The sequence below is a fragment of the Falco punctatus genome, assembly GCF_963210335.1.
Source record: "Falco punctatus genome assembly, chromosome: 2".
In the NCBI taxonomy this organism is placed as follows: Eukaryota; Metazoa; Chordata; class Aves; order Falconiformes; family Falconidae; genus Falco; species Falco punctatus.
Window position 1 is genome coordinate 7,615,243 of NC_137581.1, and position 18,316 is coordinate 7,633,558.

The 18,316-nt window shown below is 41.4% G+C and overlaps 1 protein-coding gene across 7 annotated transcripts in view; it reads left to right on the top strand.

The window, feature by feature from the left end:
* Window positions 1-18,316, top strand: part of DLG2 (discs large MAGUK scaffold protein 2) — a 1,068,724-nt gene that overhangs the window by 105,673 nt on the left and 944,735 nt on the right. For all 7 annotated transcript variants that reach the window (XM_080375907.1, XM_080375911.1, XM_080375888.1 and 4 more), the window contains one exon: window positions 17,014-17,156. In XM_080375907.1, the coding sequence (XP_080232033.1) occupies window positions 17,014-17,156 (143 nt within the window). The remainder of the gene's footprint in view (window positions 1-17,013; window positions 17,157-18,316) is intronic.

An 18,316-nucleotide genomic window follows, 5' to 3' on the forward strand; every position in this document is an offset into this window, starting at 1 on the left:
GTCTCCTGTGGTGCAGTTCATAAATATACTGCAGAAGCAAGGGACCCTGGTCGTGTCATGACTTGCTTAAACCAAACCCTACCTTCCTTCTTTTATCAGTCTAAAATTTCTCACCGTTAAGGACCACAGGCTATTCCCTCCTCTTAGCATCACTTCATTAATCATTCAGCAACCTGAGCCCCCCCGTCGTGTGCTCTGTGTCAGACCATTCTCCTGCTGCCCTTGGCTGTTTCACCAGCCATATAACCCTGCTAATATTTGTAGGGGGCTGAAGTGGTTCCTTATCAGCATCAAAGGTCCCATAGAGCAAGCTCTCCAGTTTGGCCTCTGTCAACATTTCTCGGGGCTTTGCCCTGTGTAGGCAGCTAGAACTGGTGTAAATGAAATAGTTACACCCTGCAGGCATGTCCTCCTCGTCTTGCCCAGAGGTTCCTACCTTCTGATGAACGCCCGTGGGGCAGCAGGGTGGGATCTGTTTCTTGTGGGCAAGCAAACAGAGCTGGCAGCCCCTTTGACCTCTTTCTGTAGATCTTCCCTGGCTCATCCTGGAAGGTGTGGGGTTTTCAGCCAGACTTTGTACGCATTGCCTTCAGGCTGGGAAACTTGCTTAGCAGCTACTTCGCTTTTCGGTCACGTTGGTCAAGGCTCCTGAGCAGCCATGTGGGTTTTGCTGATTGATCAGTCGAGCTTGTTCCTATGACTTAATGACTGGGATTATGTTACTCAGCGTTTGGCTCACAAGCATCAGCTTTCAGCTGCATTTTTTTTGGGGGAAACAAACTGCTGTGAAGAGCAGTCCAACATAACGCACTGCTTTCCGTAATGTCCATTAGGTGTCCCCACATGCTGGTGGCTTGTGGGTACTTTAATTACATCTTGTCAATTAACAGTGGTGTGCTCTGCATGTGTTCATTGAATGGAGTCCCAGAATTCTGTATTGAACACAACGCTATCGCATTTTTACTTGGTGCAAGAAATTCTCTTTACTCGGAAGAACTTGTACACTCGCAGACCACTATTTGTCAGTTGCCGCGTCTGAACCTTAATTAACGTTACATTTGTAAGTAGATAATATATACAAAATGGTAATTCTGAGACCATAACCACCTGGCATGTTCTTTCCTACCACTGTGCAGCTACTTTGTTTGCAATGCAGAACAGTAAGAGAAATTATAAGTAAATTAAATATACAGGCATAATGCCATCTTTCAGCTTTGTTGTTTGCAGCCAAAGCCGCTGCTGGATCTCTTGTTAGAGCAGTAAGTTTTCTTCAGTTGTCTAACTTGCTCTGTCCTGGGTTTCTAAATGTGTCTTTGGATTTTTTGCTGCATGAATCATTATCCTGCAATTTGACAGAGCCTCACAGGGAGAAGCCAGCTTCTCACAACACCAAGGACAGGTGTTCCTGTGCATGAGTGGGTGGTAATCAGAATGATCTCAATCTCCTTTCCTCCTCTCCTCATCTTTGTGTTCATTCAGCCTTTATCATTGCAGTATTGATTAGCACCTGCAGACCTCCTGGCAACACCACGTCTGCACTATTCTAGCATAACTCACCTTTAAAGGCTGGTTTCATGTGACAAACCCCATCTTCATTGGTTATGATAGACCTTCGAGTTAAAATGGCAAGCCATCACACCATAACCAAGTGAATTAACTCTAAACTAGGTCCTATTACTAGAGCTTTCCCTCATAATCTTCCACCATGTATCTGCACAGTATACCTTTGTGACGTTCCCTTCTTGAGACACTGCAGTACAAAAAAGGACTTCAGTGTCTACCCTAGGATTTTTACCCAATTTGTGGTGCAAAAAACTGCCTCCACGTTGGCAGGGCTCACGTATTACCCGGTAAGATCTCGTGAAGTGCCTGCGTGTGCAAGGAGGTTTGAGCATGCCTAACACAACCTGTGAGAGTAACAGCCCGTGGGGCAATAGCATCCCCAGTCAATGGTGGTACATTTAGCCTTTCTTCTCTCAAAAGAGCACTCACCCAGGCAAGAGGAGGTGAAATACAAGTTAAAGCTTCAGCGGGTTCAGACATGTATTCCTGCCACTGGTGAGAAGCTCTTGATTTCCAGGCTACAAACAGTTTCAGGAGGGAATCTTGTAGGGAGATGCTGGAAAGACTTCACCAATGCATCCAGTAACAGAAAGCGATGAGGTCTTGTGCCTTGCAGGAACATCTAAACCTGAATTCATTTCCCAAAGAATACACTCAGTGTTAGCACAGCAGCTGAAGATGAGTAACTCTGTCCTCCACCTCTCTGAGTGATCTTTCAAGGCATGAAGGGCACTCAACACCGCAGAGGTGACCACCAAACATTGAACTTGGCTGCGTGGAGCTAGGACTGTCTTAGCAGTGGGCAGTGTCTGTATGTTTCTCCGTAGGCTTTTGTATGTGTTTTACACCACTTTCCCAGCCCTGTCTCTATACTTCTGGGAAATGTGTGGTGCTGTAGGTCTAGAAGGTCTACCTCTGCCAGTGTCAACAAAGGAGACAAAGATCTGGTGTTACTTTTAAAATTGGTAATCCACACGTAGTGAATCCAAAGTTGCTCTCTGGAGACAGGTTTGCAAGTCCTTGTTACGTTTGTCTGCCTTCAGAGAACTTTTCCGTAATTTCTTTCAAATAATTAGTATTTATTAATTCTGTTCTTACATCCAAGATATAATTTGAAATCTTTCCTCTTAATTTTAAAAAATGAAGTTCACTTCCTGACTTGATTTTAAGTAATGAATTGAATTGTACTTTCTGACATGATTTATCATTCCAAGAACTGATAGAATATCATTATCTTGTTAGAACAATGCTGGGCTTTTCTTACAGCAAGCATAGCAAAAGGAATATAATAAGACAGCTTAGCCTATCATGTTTGATTTCATCAAAGCATGACAGAAATACTAACAAACTGATCGTCACAACCTTAATGTGCACTAAATAAGTACTTAGAACACATTGAGTGAATTACCAAGGGCAACAGAGCGAGTTAGTAGAGGAATCATTGTTAAGGCACTGTTTCCCTGATATCTGTCTGCCTGGATTTTTGGAGGGACAAAAAGTATTTTTTGTATCAATATTTTTCATATCAAAATTTCCATTGTGCTAGAAACAATACTCGAGGGAAATGCATTGTCTTTCAGGTTTTATGAGTGTTTTTCATGTTCCACTCCACAATTCAAGATTGTTTTAACAACAAAAAGAGTTAGCAGCAGGCTTCTGTAGGTGTGCATGCACTGTCTTTCTGTCCTGTTCTCAGACTTCAAATTATTCATTCAGGAGTTGTCTGCCAAACCTGTTTTGAAATAAAACTTGCAAAACTAATTTTGTTCAACCATCTTTACTAAGGAGTTGGTGTTTTCAGAAGGCTGATTAACAATGCATGTTTTTTAAAAGCTGATCCTGTATTACTACAGAACTATGGAAAGACAAGACTTACAACACCTAAATTGGTCTGACATCTTTGTCTACTAACAGAGAAAACGAACCAATAAAAATAAGAAAAGTAATGCAAAGACAACTACTAGACCTTTGCCCAAGAACAAGTTCTGACTGCAAGGAAAGATGTGCCATCAAAATCCCTGGAGCCCGCTAGGATTTCAGTATTGCTTTCTTACGTGAAAGATGCTCAGATTGGGATGTCATTCCAGGTTAGGACACCTGCCTTTAGGTGTTAACACATGCACTGTCAGCTCCCATTGTCATAAACAGAGGTTGAGTCAACACAGTTGTCAGAGCATCTGACATGGCTGTGTTCCTGGAGACAGCTGGTTCACCCTCTACCCTCCATGTAAGTCAAGAATCTCATGTCATCTTAGATACCTGCCCAACCTTTATTCCTATCTCCAGAAAGGCCCAGATCCCTGTAAGGTCTGTGGTGTATCTGCCAACCCTTTGGGTTTAGCACATACAGCTGCAAACCAGTCTCTCCTCCTCCAGTTGTCAGCATCCAGCCCAGCCTTTGCAGCAGATGTGACAAACTTACTTGATCTCCGGAAGTCATCTCAATTCATAGAAAGGCTTGACAGGAATCCCTAAAGGTTGCGATCTATATTTAATTCTTCAGCTGGTTTAGTGTCAGTAGGTTGACAATGGTAGCCCTGTCTGTCCCCGCCAAAGGCAGCTTGATTTGGCATTTCTGTGTCTCAGGTGGTTGCTGTGAGCTCCTGCTATACCTTAAGTTAAGATGGGATCTTCCCCTGTCAGTGGCCCACCATTATATGGAGCTGTACCATTATTTTATTTGGTTTCTGTGGCAAGATGCTGGGGCATATGAGATGCCGATTCATGGGCTGTGGGTCACTTCATTAACATTTATGTAATGCCTTTTAAATTAACATATCCCTTTCTTCCTCCTTAGGTTTTGCTGTCAGATGTTTTTAAAGGTGCTGCAGTAAAACCTCGTGAAAGATTTCTCTTGAAAAATTAGATTTTGTTAATGAGCACAGTACTATGCTCATAACATTAATTTCACTGTGATAAAGATCAAACGTATTGCAAAAAAATGGTGAATTTGGCAACATAATTTTTTTGTGAAACATTTCCTCCTGCTACCCTCATGCCTAATGTAAGCTTTTAGGAGGGTGGGAGGCCCCTCTTCAGGACACATCATGGAATTACTTCCCTGGAAGAGTCTGAAAAAAAATTTGCAAAATTATTTTGTCCCTGCCCATGGCAGGGCAGTTGCACTAGCTCATCTTTAAAGGTTCATGATTTCAGAATTCATGAATAAATACGTTAAGTTCATGCCGAGTGAAAACCTAAATTACTGAAGTTAAAAAGAACTTGGACCAAGTCCATAAACCAATCAATTACATGAGAATGAAGATAATGAGAACAGTAAAGAGATTCTAGACCTGCAAGGACTTGTATAAGGGATACAAGGTTTTCTTATTCCAGTGGAGACCAGCAAATGTCAATGAATTTGCATGAAGTCTCTTAGCTGTTACTAAACCCATGAGAACATAAAGTGGAACAAATTCAAGCATGACCAATGAAGTCTTTTGATGTTCATGGAAACCTGCAATACAAGGTTAGACCAATTAGTGCAATGACTGTAAATGTTAAGTGTAGACAACTAAAGTCACAGTGACTCCAGTGAAAGGGTTCATTTAAAGTGTAATTTATTACATCAGGAGAGCAATCTTCGGGATTGCCCTAGACACTGTGGCAAATATGTTCAAGTGTCATAAGCCAGAGTTTATAAAAGTACAACCCGCAATAATTTAAACTTGTATAGAAACATTCATTAGAAGTGTTTAACAAACATTAATTAATTAAGCTATGTAACTCCCCACTGTGAGCCTATGGGTAAGTCAAAGCATTCGTATCTCAATTTTACAGAAGGTTAAGCTGAAGTGCAGAGATTGATTTGCCTGAGGTCACACAGCAAGTCAGTGGAAAAACTGCAAATAGAATCCGCGGTCTGAAGTTCTCATTTCCCTGTTTTTACCACTTACATTACACTTCCCACTAGTAAAATGAAGGGGAAGAAAGAGGCAACTGAAGTGGTGAGACTTAGAATATAGTTAACCCAGTTTTCTACACGTGTTCTTGCTTTTTTTTCTGCAGGTCAGGCACATCTCAAAGGGGTAGGTTGGTTATTTGGAACTTTATTCCTTCTCCATCTACTTTTTGCATGCTTTAAGTGCAAACGCTGAAATACTTGACGTCTTCAGAATAAAATATAGCCGGACAGTAAGAGGCAACCCTCTGGAGTTTCAGGCATGTAACTTGACACAGTCAGCCTCCATCCCCTGCAGCTCATGTGATGCTCTGTGTTTGCCCACTGCATGGGCACGGTCCTCCGGTGTGCTCTTTGCCCTTGCTTAGCCTGGCTCCTGGGCAGGCAGCCAGCTGCACCAGGAGTGTGGGTGGGAGGTGGAGATGGGGACTGCAGCCCCGTAGGCACGTATGTTGGTCTTTTCCAAGCACCTCACCAAAACCGAGGACTGAATGGTGGGTTAGTGCCTCTATCTCTATCATATACCTGACAGGCATACGATACCATGCATTAGAGAAACTGGGGTTGTGCACTTTGGTATCAGAATGAAGTTGTTTCTTGAGGATGGAAGGCGATGCCCTGCTAAAAAGCAGAGCCCTGTGCTGAGCAGATGGGTACTGTTCCACTAAAAGGAGACTGAGGGTTTGCAGTGAAAGCCTAAGAGAGATGCAGAGGGGGAGATGTTCCAAGGTGAGAACTTGAAGAGGTTGAAGAAGCTAAAGGGTCGCTCTGGCATGTGAAAGAACTGGGAAGAAAGGTCATGTTTTAATGCTTTGTCTTAGCTTTAAATATAAAATTATGTTCAAAAGTGGTTGGGTATGAAGCTGCTTCTTTGTAAAGAAAAAGGCCAGGAAGCAATTATTGCTAATTCCTTACAGATTGCCATGGGGTTTTCCTAAAATTGCTCTTACATTACCTTGGGAAAGGGCGTTTGATTTGGATGTCTTGCTCTTGGGATCCCTAATGGACCACTCGCTGAAGCTTTATGCAAGAATAAACAAATTTACCTTTACCGCATTTTTCAGGTATGGCTTACCAGCATTTCCTTAAGTAAAGGGCTGGGCAACTGAAGTTCTCACACGACTCAGTGACAGATTCAGTGAGATGAGAGAAAACGTTGGGAAAGGCATGAAGATAACATGTGGCATTTCCTGTGCTTGGAGGTCATATCAGTTCGTCATGACATACTACGTGTCCAGCCTATTCTCAGCATGGACGGCATCAATTACACAAGTGTCTTTCCTTTGGAAGTAGTTGGAAAAAAATTAATATACAAGCTATAGTACAAACCCTGTGCTGGTATCTGCTTCCTGATGACATGTTCTGCATGGTATGGGTTTCAAATTGGTTTGGGGAAAGGAAGAATGATATTAATAATCCATGGTAAATGGGAAGGCAGATATCCACAGTGTAGAGGCTGCTGCAGAAGTTTCTGTGCTGAGTTTATCAGGTGTGCTACAACAGCAAAGCTGTAAGTTGCCACGTGGCTGCAAGTGTGGGACAGTAAAATATGCAAGCACCTGTCAAAAGATCAGATCCTTGGCATATAAATGGTGAACAATGTACATTAGACAAGCCACTTGCTTCCTGGCCTTCTCCTCTCCTTTGAGGGCAGGTAGGGCACTATGTCAGGTAGGCTGGAGGGATGTCATTGCCATGTGGTTTTGAGGGCCTTTACAACATCAGCTACGTTTTGAACTGTTTGCTGTGAAGGAGCCTCTCGGGCTCCTGCCAAGCTATTGGTACCTCATTCCTGCATTGGAGCTGTGGTGGTCTTTCTCCATCATATGGAGTGGGACATGCTGGTACTGCATTGCTGCGTGTCTGAACGCTCTGCTGCAAGGGCAAAGTCATCTCTGGGTTCTGGCAATAGCCATGTCTGATCAGAAGAGACATATATATATATATACATACACGCGCGCACACACGCATTCCATGCTCCCCTTCTCTTTTCCTGTTCAGAAGATAATGCTTGAGTTCTTTTTTTAAAAAAAATTGCTTTCACCAGAAAATGTTAGGAATGCATAGGAGGGATTATAGTCAGTGAGCTGAACCTGCGTGATTAATTCTGAAGTGACTGCATCGCTCCATCCCTAACTGCCCCCAGGATTTCTGTGCTTGCCCTTAGGCTGACTCAGCTCTCCTGGAGGAGCTGCTGGCAGAGGTGATGTGTTGTGTGTTGGCACCTGGGGGCTGCAGCTCTGGTCAAATGCCATCAGTTGACCCTTTTGACTTCTGCACAGCCCTGGCTGCTTGTGCTGCCTCATGCCTTGGAGCAAAATGCCTGAGAGGGCAGGATGGCTAGCCAAATCTTTCTGATTTGTAGAGTTTCAGCAACCCGGGTGCTACTGGGGGGTGTCTGATAGGGGTGGCCCCTGGCTGGACTGCGGAGTACCTGCAGTACCCCAAAGCCTGCAGGTCCCCAGATATGTGCTCTGAGCACTAGATCTTTCATTCACCTTACCTACTCCCAACCTATTTATGCTCATCTGCAGTGGAAAAGCCTATATAAAATTAATCTGACTTAGAAAGGATTACAGACTGATGCATCCTTTTCTGGTTCTGGTCCGATATACAGTATTTCCCTTCATATTCTGTGGGAAATTGGCTTTGCAGCTGGATCCTTTCCAAGATTAAAAAAAAGGATGAGGAAACACATAATCTGATTTTTTTTCCTATTACTTTTGCCTCAGAGATGAAAATATACCTGCAGTTTTTATATTGTATTTTACAGTCAAATTATCCCTATTTAAAGAAATCATATCTCGAGCACTTGAGGAACAAACAAAATCACACAAGAAACAAATGATATAACTGAACAGTTTCCTGGTGTTGAACTCTATTACAGTTGTTTTAAGTGCACGGTGGAACCGTTCAAATGAAAGTCTGCTCATAACTTCTGTGACACACGCTGGGGCTGCATGATCCTCCAGCAGGATCCAGGGATGCACGTTATCCCATAACTGCAGCACAGAAACAAGGGGAAATCTCTCCAGTAACGGCTTTGCATCCAACTCACCACACAATGAAAAAAGCCTCTTCCCAAAGGTACATGTTATTGTTGTCAGGAGTGGGAACAGGCTGCCCAGGGAGGTGGTTGTGTCCCCACCCCTGGAGGGATTTAAAAGAGGTATAGATGTGGTTCTTGGGGACATGGTTTAGTGGTGGATTTATCAGTGCTGGGTTAACAGTTGGACTTGATGATCTTAAAGGTCTCTTCCAATCTAAACGATACTGTGATTCTGTGCTACATGCAGGGCGGTACACAGTGCTGAGAAAAAGCTAAATGTATTTGAGCTTGTAGGAAAAGAACTTGATACAAATCATCATTTTTCAAAGGAAACTCATTTTATGAAGGGTCTATCCTGAAGCACAGGAAACCTTGCCTTGGCCTTTTAGTGCTTCCTTAGCTGTCACTTGTGAACACTTTTTAAGATTAAGAGCACATTCTGTTTACATCATTTTCTATTGCAAAAAAATCCTGGAACCGGTTCAATTATATTCCTGGTTGTCCGGAGGTGCAAAGCATCCAGCATGTGCTTGTGATCCTACTCTGGCTCTTGCAGATTGTGCATTGATCTGCAGGCCCTGGCTGGCATGTTTAAGATGAAACCTCGCCACAGGATCTGGGATTTGCTGCTCTGCTTTTCTGCAGTTTAAGCTTTAGAAACAGAATGAGCAGAACTGAGTGCGACACTTACTAATTTAATCTACTGTGCCCACTTGCAACTGTGTTGCTGTGCTTTAATGAACCTGCCTTACAGTTTCTTCTCTTGTTCCACTGAAAACACAATTAGCAACCGTAGATGTTAACCATAACATACTGTCAGTGGCAAATGCTCAAATCGAGGCTGTGGTGCTTATTTATGATAAGATATATAATATATGGGTGAAACTGTAGTAATATACTCAATATCGTCACTGAACAGTCTTAAATACTGACTTTACTGTCTGAGGTCACTTTCTAGTTCTCACTTGTTAACATAAACTTTGCTAACATAGAGAGGGCTGCAGCAATTATTTTGTCTTCTCTGTGTACAGCAATCTGTGTGGAAAATTTTATTCTCCCTGGATTTTGGACAGCTGCCTTTGAGGCAGATATTCCTAGCTGAGAATTTCAGGAGAGCTCTGGTTGTATCTTGGATATATTACAAAACCCAATCATGATACTATTGTACAGCTAAGCCAGAAGTACTCAAAACCATATTTTTTTCCCCATACATCTAAATAACTATTGCAAAGGCCATTAATTGATAACCATTTAGTTACTTATTGCAACACGTAGAATGCTTCAGAGCTTTTTTGATAAGATACAGTTTTGGTCAGGTATGTACCTGCTTAGTAATGGTTTCTGCCTCAAAGAGCTTACAATCTAGATGCGCAAAAGTTCATAGGATAATTCAGGTTGGAAGGGACCTCAAAAAGTTATCAAGGCCAAACAGAAGCAATTTGCTGAAGCTCAAGAATAATGACAGGTTAATAACAGAAACTGCATTTCTTGTATTTCTTGCTGCCTACTTTGGTACATGTTCTACCACAGTATGCTGCTTTTAATAGATTTAGGAACATTTATCAACTGTAGGCATTTGGCAGAAGACTACTTCCCTGGCTTGCACTGCACCGTTTTGCCGCCTGCATGGCACAGAGAACCTGTTCTCTCCTTCTGCAGTAACTCGTGCTGTTGGGTTGGCATCTATGTTTCTCGGGCGCCAAAAGCTCATGTTTGTAAACCTTGCCACTGGGCTCCTAACTTTCATTTTGACTTGACATATCTTGGTGTTACCCCTGCCAATTGCAAAGAAACAAGCCTTGAGCTTTTCCTTTTTTGTTGCATGTCACACCACCTTTATTAGCGCGGACCCAAGGAAAATATGTGTGGAGCCCTGGGAATGAGATACAGCTGAAAAGGGAAAGGCATTTTTGACTGCAGCTGCATGGAGGGATGCTAATGGGGCCCAGTTTGAGCTCACCGTGACATAAAGCTACATACCAGCTTGATAACTGGAGATATGCCATTTCTCACATCCAGTCTGTGCTATAGTCCTGCGTTAGTTGAAAACACCCAATTTCAAGTTCAGCTTTCTTCTTCTCTTGCTTTTTATTTTCTCTTTCTCGTAGTGGCTATTTTACTCAATATGGAAACATTTTACTTGTAAAAACAACCAACACAAAACATAGCCACATTTGGTGAGGTATGTTATTTAACCTCTCTTTGGACTGCTTCCACGGGCAAGGCCTTTAAAGCTCTTTACTAGCAGGCTGGTATCATCTCTGATCACTTCCCTGCTACTTCTACCGCATGAATCAGTTTTCCTTCTTGAACAACATCCTGCACAATCCTCCTTACTCCTACCTAATAATTCAGACCAGATGGCTGAAGCTGACCCAGCATAATCTAGTCCCCAGGATATAAATGATGCCATTTAGACGTACACTGTAATGTTCCCTTCGTTAAAAAAAGGACTTGCAGCAAGAGCCTGTAACAATTGACTTTATTTTGATTCGCAGTGTTCTGCCAGACAGTAACCATTTGTGCTGGGTTACACAACATTAAAAGGTACATATCAGACACTATCCTACACAGACAAAAAGACTGCCCCAAATTTCCTGGAAAGGAAACAGCTTGTGTTTGCTTGTTGCCTTAGACCCCGATTCCACCTTGTCCCTGAATGCCCTGGAAAAACAGATGGGAGTTATACCGCAAAGCAAGTCAGGGCACTGGCACAGCATAGGAAAAATGAATTCCATGGCTAAGGACCTCTAGAAGGAGGAGGAAAAAAACCCACCTTTGCTTTTTATCCTGCAGAGTATTTGTTCCATTTCCCAGTTCAGGTCTGTAGAAATATGATGCACAGAGCACTCGTTTCTTGCGTAATGGGATTCTTCATCATGAATGTTGTTATAGTTAATTGCAAAAATGTACGGCTATCTGCAAAAGCAACAGAAAATTACTGCAGGTACCAGAATATTGGTGCCATTTCTAAATTGTCTCAAGACATAAAGTGAAGAGGGACAGTAGCAATATGTATGTCGTGAAGAAATCCTCTCTCCTTGCTAAGCACAAATGAAGGGAACAGCTTTTGGAACAGCTGTCAGCACAGCGTACTCCCTTCCTGGAGGTCAAAGCACGCTGTGGTGGGTAGGTGTCTGCAAGTTCAGTGGGCTTTGGGTAAGGTTCGGTGCATGGAATAGTTTGCCCTGCTGTGTTACAAGTGGCCACATGTACTGTCAAGTCACCGGGAAGGCAGCATTTGCTGACACATGCAGTACAACTTCAGGCTAAGCGACGTACAAGATTATCCTTTTAAGCTTAATTGTTTGTGTTCTATAAAATATAGATGGTACCAGAAAGCCCGGTATCGGCTTGTTTGTTACTGGAATGCAGACTTTCCTCTTCCTCCCCTTATTTTTTTAAATGCAAAAGAGGTACGAGAGGTTTTTCTTTCCACTCCTGCTCTGGTTTTCTTTATGACCCCTGTCTTCTGAATCCTGAGTTTGGTACCATGGAAATCTGTCCTCACTGTATTGCTGTACTGTAAACCAGTACCAGCTCGAGTTGAGCCTCTGCATTTTGCACCTTATCACCTTGGAAACCCCATCTTTGGATATTCTCACTTCCTAACCCTTTGCAACAATTAGGTACATGCAAAGTGCAGCTATAGGTCAGATGGCGTTAAAGAGCTATGCTGGGGTAATCCCACCTGCTCGATGCATTGGGACACTTGTGCCTTGATGGTTAAATTTCTGAATGTGTCTGTGAAAGTACTGAGATGCACCTGCCAGTGCTTCTCTGGGTAGGTGAAAATCATACAGATGCCAAAGCTATCTCATATGCTTCATCCAGCCTTGGGGCTACCAGCTGGATTACGTTGATTTACACAGCTGAAGATAGTTCAGTAGTAGGGAGGCCACCAAGGTGCATAAATAGGAGCAAATCCTGACCACCTTTCCCTTCTGACTTGAAGTCATGCTAGTATCTTGAATAAAGGAGAAAGCTTGCAGGAGCGAGTGGCTCCTGCCTCATTCCTAGAGCACCGGGGGATCTTTCCAGACTTGCTTGTGCAGCTCTATCTAGCCTTCCCCGCAGAAGCATTGTACAAAATGGAGCAATGCTGTTTGGAATCACCGGTGATTCTGAAGCCACTGTAAGTGTGTTATGGACCACAAAGGGATGGACACACCTGGTGTGCTCATTTTTGGGGCCTCTGCAGCTCAGCCCTGCTGGTTTGCTTCTTTTTGAGGCCTTGTGCAATTTTCTCAGCTGATGCTATATGGTTCTTAATGTTTGTTTTACTTTGAAATGAAAGGAAGTATGAAAGTGTACATTATTATTATTCTCTTCCTTTAATCTTGACTTAAAAGTTAGTCCTCTCAGACCTTTAATCATCTGTCTTTGTCTGAATTTCCTTCAATTTACTTCTATCTTTCTGGTGCTGAACTGCTTACAGATGAATGAGGAATTGTATTGCTTTATCTTATTTTTTCCTCATTAGAATGCTGGCGAAAGCCTGTGGTCACAGAAGCCAGAGAGTTGTTTAGGCTATTCACCAATTCTGTCTTCTTGTATTATTTAACCCCTTTGCTATGAGACTTGTAAAGTGTTCCTATAATGACTGGATATTGTGATGCATATAAGTTGGAACAGAAATTGCACTGGAATAATGGCCATAGGGCTGCAGGACCAACCACTCAAAAGTCAGAAAATGGCAGGGTTTAGGCAGCCTGTTTGGCTTTGTCTGATCACGTTTTCCTTTCTATGTAGCTTCTGTCTGAAAGGTCGCTCTTGTATCTGATTAAGGCATTGTGTTTCCTCCAGTTCTTATTCTTTGTCCAAATAATTTTTGTTTAAAGTTTCTTAAAAAGAAGAAAAAAAAAGAGGTAAGAGTGAGCACAACTCTAATGTGAGCATAAATAGTTAATATATTTTTTTTAAACTGAAGAAAACAAGACTTATCCCTGAGAAGTGGGTCCACCTTTAGTAAGAGAAGGTGCTCCCTGGCAGTTGTGTAGAGGTTTGACCATGCTTGCTCTTGCACAGGTCTGTAAGAAGGGAGAAGGGAGGTCCTTGGAGTCTGCCTGCAGAGCATAGATGCAGTGATGTATGATATACTTGTCCACAGACATTTGTAAAGTGATACTGATGTGTTCTCTACCATGCTGTTGTAAAGAAAATTTGTTTTCCCACTTCCCCAGTGCTGGAGTTATCCAAAATAAAATATATCACGGTATCTTTAGATTTACCTCATATTAGAATAAATACAATTTCTTGTATGCAATTTATCTTTATCTAGCAAAACTGACAAAACATTTGGGCTAGGCTAAAGGAAGAGCAAGCAGAATTTATTAAGTAGAGTAAGTAATCTCTTAAGAAGTAAATGAACAAATTCAGTCGGACTGAAAATCCAGTGAGATTCACAGACACTTTAAACAAATATGAATTCATTGCTTAACAAAATGTTTGGAATGGTACAGAGATTTGAACAGCTCATCTGAAGGGGGGTCTTGTGCTCGTGGAGTTCGTCAATAGTAATATTACTATTTCTAGATGTAATCTCTACTGGTTTTCATGGAAGGGAGGAAACATAGTGCCAAGAACTACTTGGTAGACTTCATTTGTGTAAGACTTTAAGTCTCCTGGTTGAATTCTCTTCCTGTAAGCCCGCAGCAGGAGACAGGTTGTCCTTTGGTCATTTTACATACCAATTACCATGCTCTCACAACTACCTTTTATGACCTTGGCTTCAAGCTTGATTCTACAGCTGCTTGGTCCCATTACCTCCTTCACACCTCTTTTCCCATCCTCCGTAGCATTCAGCCATTTTCACCTCCTGGTATGATTGCAGCTCTCACATAATGGAGATAGAGCGGGTTTTACTCAGAGCAAATTACAGATCCTATTTTCTGCTAACCTTGATTGACTGCAAGTTGCTGGCTGCCCTTGTTCCATAGAAATGGCAATTTTAGCTTATGGAATAACAAAGCAACCAACTAAGCGAATCGTCTGTGCTTTCTTCTGTAACCGTAGAAGTACACTGAAATGCTCTTCTCCGCACACCAGTGATCATTATTCTAGTGAAAGCAACCCACAGCCTCCTCAGAATAGATAAGGACCTTTACAAAGAGACCAGGGTTTTAATATTTATTTTGCCCGTGTGCATGCACATGCAAATGCGGCTCATACGTTATTTTAAATGAAAACACTAGCGCAAGGCGGTCTTTAAAGTTAGAGTGGAAGAGCTCTTCTGCTCTTCCTTGACTGACTAGTGTCAACCCATTTAATACTCTGATAATGACAGCTATGCCAGCTGAACGCCACTGCCAGAGGGCAATTTTCTAGTTTATTTCTGCAAAGTATTTATCTAGAGATAATTACATATTAACCTGATATGTTTTACTTGCAGTTGTAATACAAATTGACCTGGCATCAAACCATATATTACAAATGTTTGCAATTATACCATGAGCGTTCCAAAAAATTCCGCACATCGAGAACAGAGAAACTTCCATTCTCATTGCAGCCGTCCTATGGCTTTTAATTTTAAAAGTAGGTCCTAGTTTTAATGGTGGAATTAAATATTCTTAGCAATGTGAAATATAAATTCTTACACATATATCTGTGAAATAGAGATTGGTATCTGCTTCCTATGGATCACAGTTATTAAAATTAAATTTCTGATTAATTTTTTCCCATTGTACATGAGAAATAAGAGTACATAATGAGTTGTAAAGTTCTAAAAAGAGGTAGAAGAAAACTTCAGTTTCAGTTGTCACTAAGGAGGGAAGAGCAGTTCATAGATATCTAGCTGAGACTTAATGTGAGGATGAGCATGGACCCAGTTTGTTACTAGCCTTGGAAAGGTGCAGAAACTCAGGGTGCCTCTCTCTGCTGCCTCCTGCTCCTTCAGTTCTGCCTGTCACTTGCAATCCCGTTCCATCTCCTCTCGTGTGAGACTGCATATAACAGAAAATGAAGATTTACCTCCACGGTGGGTTATTTATTACGGTTAGAACCAATGTCTTCCTCCCAGATCTGGGATCTGACCCTGTATGACAAAATTACCAGCTGCCTCTGAAGTTCAAGCACGACCCCAGTATTTTCCTCGTTGCCAGACAAGCTCTGTGGCTAATATTGCAAGATTTTAATTTATTTTTTTCTTTCTAGTTGAAGAAGCATTCCTGAGGAACATACTCTTATTTTTAGACATGCTGGAGCATCCTGGGGTGTTTGGGCTTGTGATACTGTCGGGTACAGGTTTATCACAGCTTCTGTTCAGAAATGTTGTCTGGTTACCTTGGGACTGCTATTAATTCAATCCAATGTATAGTAACGTGTAAACAGAACATTTCTTCACAAAATAGAGAATAAAACCCACAGTCACAAATGCTTATGGAAGGCATTGTGTAAGTACAATAAGCTTGATTTTTCTCTATAGTTAGTTCACCTGATACCAGAAAGGATTCTCTGTCCCCACCTCTGCCTTTCCAGACACCTACCTGTTAAGGGTCATGCTTTCCCATGTTCTTTATGCCTTAGGCAGCACTTGTTAGAGAACCACTTATTGAAAGCGTGGTCGTTTTTCTAAACAGTCCCAGGGGCGTATCCAGGTAGACGTGATCTTTCTCCCAGAAATGTTTTTCTTTCTTTCTTATCCAGGAGAAAGCCTGTCCATTGTTCTTAATTAAAATAATGCAATGGTTTTTCTTCTTTGGTGAGCCAAATATCTCTGTTAGACAATGTGTCACTTTGTGTATGTGACCGTCTGAGTAAAAAGTTCTTGCTTTAAGGAAGGGAAACACTTCCCCCCCCCCCCCCCCCCCCCCCCCCATTTATTATACGCGCAGGTTTCAGTGGAAGTGTTTTCACTGCTGGATCTTTGATTTCCATGGGGTATGAACTGATGTACATGTGATAGAAACATCTGAACAGGATATTAAGACCTGGTTTGTTGCTTACTCTTGGTTGAAACCAAACATTAACTAGCCCCTTTGGAGTGATAACGGGTTGAAATGATGAATCCACAAAGTCTTTCTTAAGTTCTGAATCCCACTTAAAACAAAATAATTCCCAAATGCACCTGCAGTCGGGGCTGGGAGTGGTGTTGGTGCCTGGGGTGGGTACCTGACAACAAGCTTCTCTTAGGGTATCTTGCATCTGCAAATTTCTAGTTTATTAGTTAAAACAGTCTGTGACTGACTTCTCCCTGTCTAAGGGTCTGTTTTACCTATATTGTTCAGGTATGCATGTAAAAATTTTCTTTGAATCCCTTATAAATACTATTCCTTCACTTTGAAATTATTTGTAGAGGCCTTTTTAAAATGAGAATATACTTCAATAGTCTCATTGACATTTTAGGAAACAAATTTGCTTGTTGGTGCTTTCTGCTAGAAATGTAATACATGCTCATCATTATGATAATGTGTAAGTATATATATTAACCAAAGAAAAACACCAGGGATTCAAAAGCCAGCATGTCAAATAATGTCTTTTACTTGTTCCTTTTTACAAACAGATATTCAAGAATTTTATGAAGTGACACTGTTAAATTCCCAGAAAAGCTATGAGCAAAAAATAGAAGAAGCAAATCAAGTTGCAGAGAAATGGGAGAAGACAACATCTGCTACAGACCATGAAAATCTGCAGAAAAACCAAGAGGTAATTTAACAGATTAAGAAATAAAATATATATATGAGTGAGATGTCTCAAGCCTGAGAAAGGCCACACAGTGATTTATAAGATTGAAAGAATGGCTTTAATTAAGGAATTAGATTAGGATATGATGGAAGATACATAGTGGTATCCCTCTGACCTTGAGCATGTTGATAACTTCTTCATCCTTTCAGTTGCTGTCTGTCAAAGGGGAAGTAAAAAACCCCTTTCTTTTTCTCCTCCTTGGTGTACTTTACCTGATGCTTGGTGTGATTACCCCCAAAAGAAATCTTATTTCTTCCACTTGCTAATCACCACTGAGATTATTAATACTCCAGCAATTGTATCCTGTGTAAAAAAAAAATCTCAATAGGGCTTTTCATATTTCATGGGACTGACATTGGGCAGAACTTTTCCATAGCTCGAGTGCACAGAGTTATCAACCAAACCAATCTCTGTGTGAGGAACAGATACAGAGAAGAAAGTTCTATAGATTGGCTTTTCTTCTGTAGCCAGTGGAAAGATTCAAAACCGTTTTGTCACCGCTGGCTCTAATCTGCCTCTGCCTGCCTGCAGATTATTATGAACTAAATTAGCAATCTGAAGTAATTGCCTCCCACCACGTTTGCACTTCAAAGACAAAGACAATGAATTGCTTTGTTCTTAAACACAGAGACAGAAATAGAGTGGGCATAGACTGCAAACTGCAAATATCCAGGCCAAAATCAAAGATGAAGGAACTGTATAAAAATTTCCATTGTTGTTATGGTAAGAAAGCAATTTCAAGTTTTACATGTTTTTCCAAAGCACTTTCCATAGGCATGACTATTTTACAGAGCTTTCCTCTTAAAAAAAAAAAAAAAAAACCCAAAACCAAAACAAAACAAAAAAACCAGAAGCAAATTGTAGTTCTATGTGCCATTTTATATGTGATTCTTTAAAATGATAAATCGGAATTGCAGGCAGCTAGAACAAAACTCTCTGAAGACATGAAGAACTTTATTGTAAAAATTAATTAGCAAAAGAAGCTTGCAGAATTAATGAGAACAAGCATTCTGATTTTGAGTGAAATCAGAACAAATGAGTCTTAACATTAATGTACTATATATATATCTCATGAATGATTTAACATTTGAGTCTCAGCTTAAAGACACTGCTAGCTAATC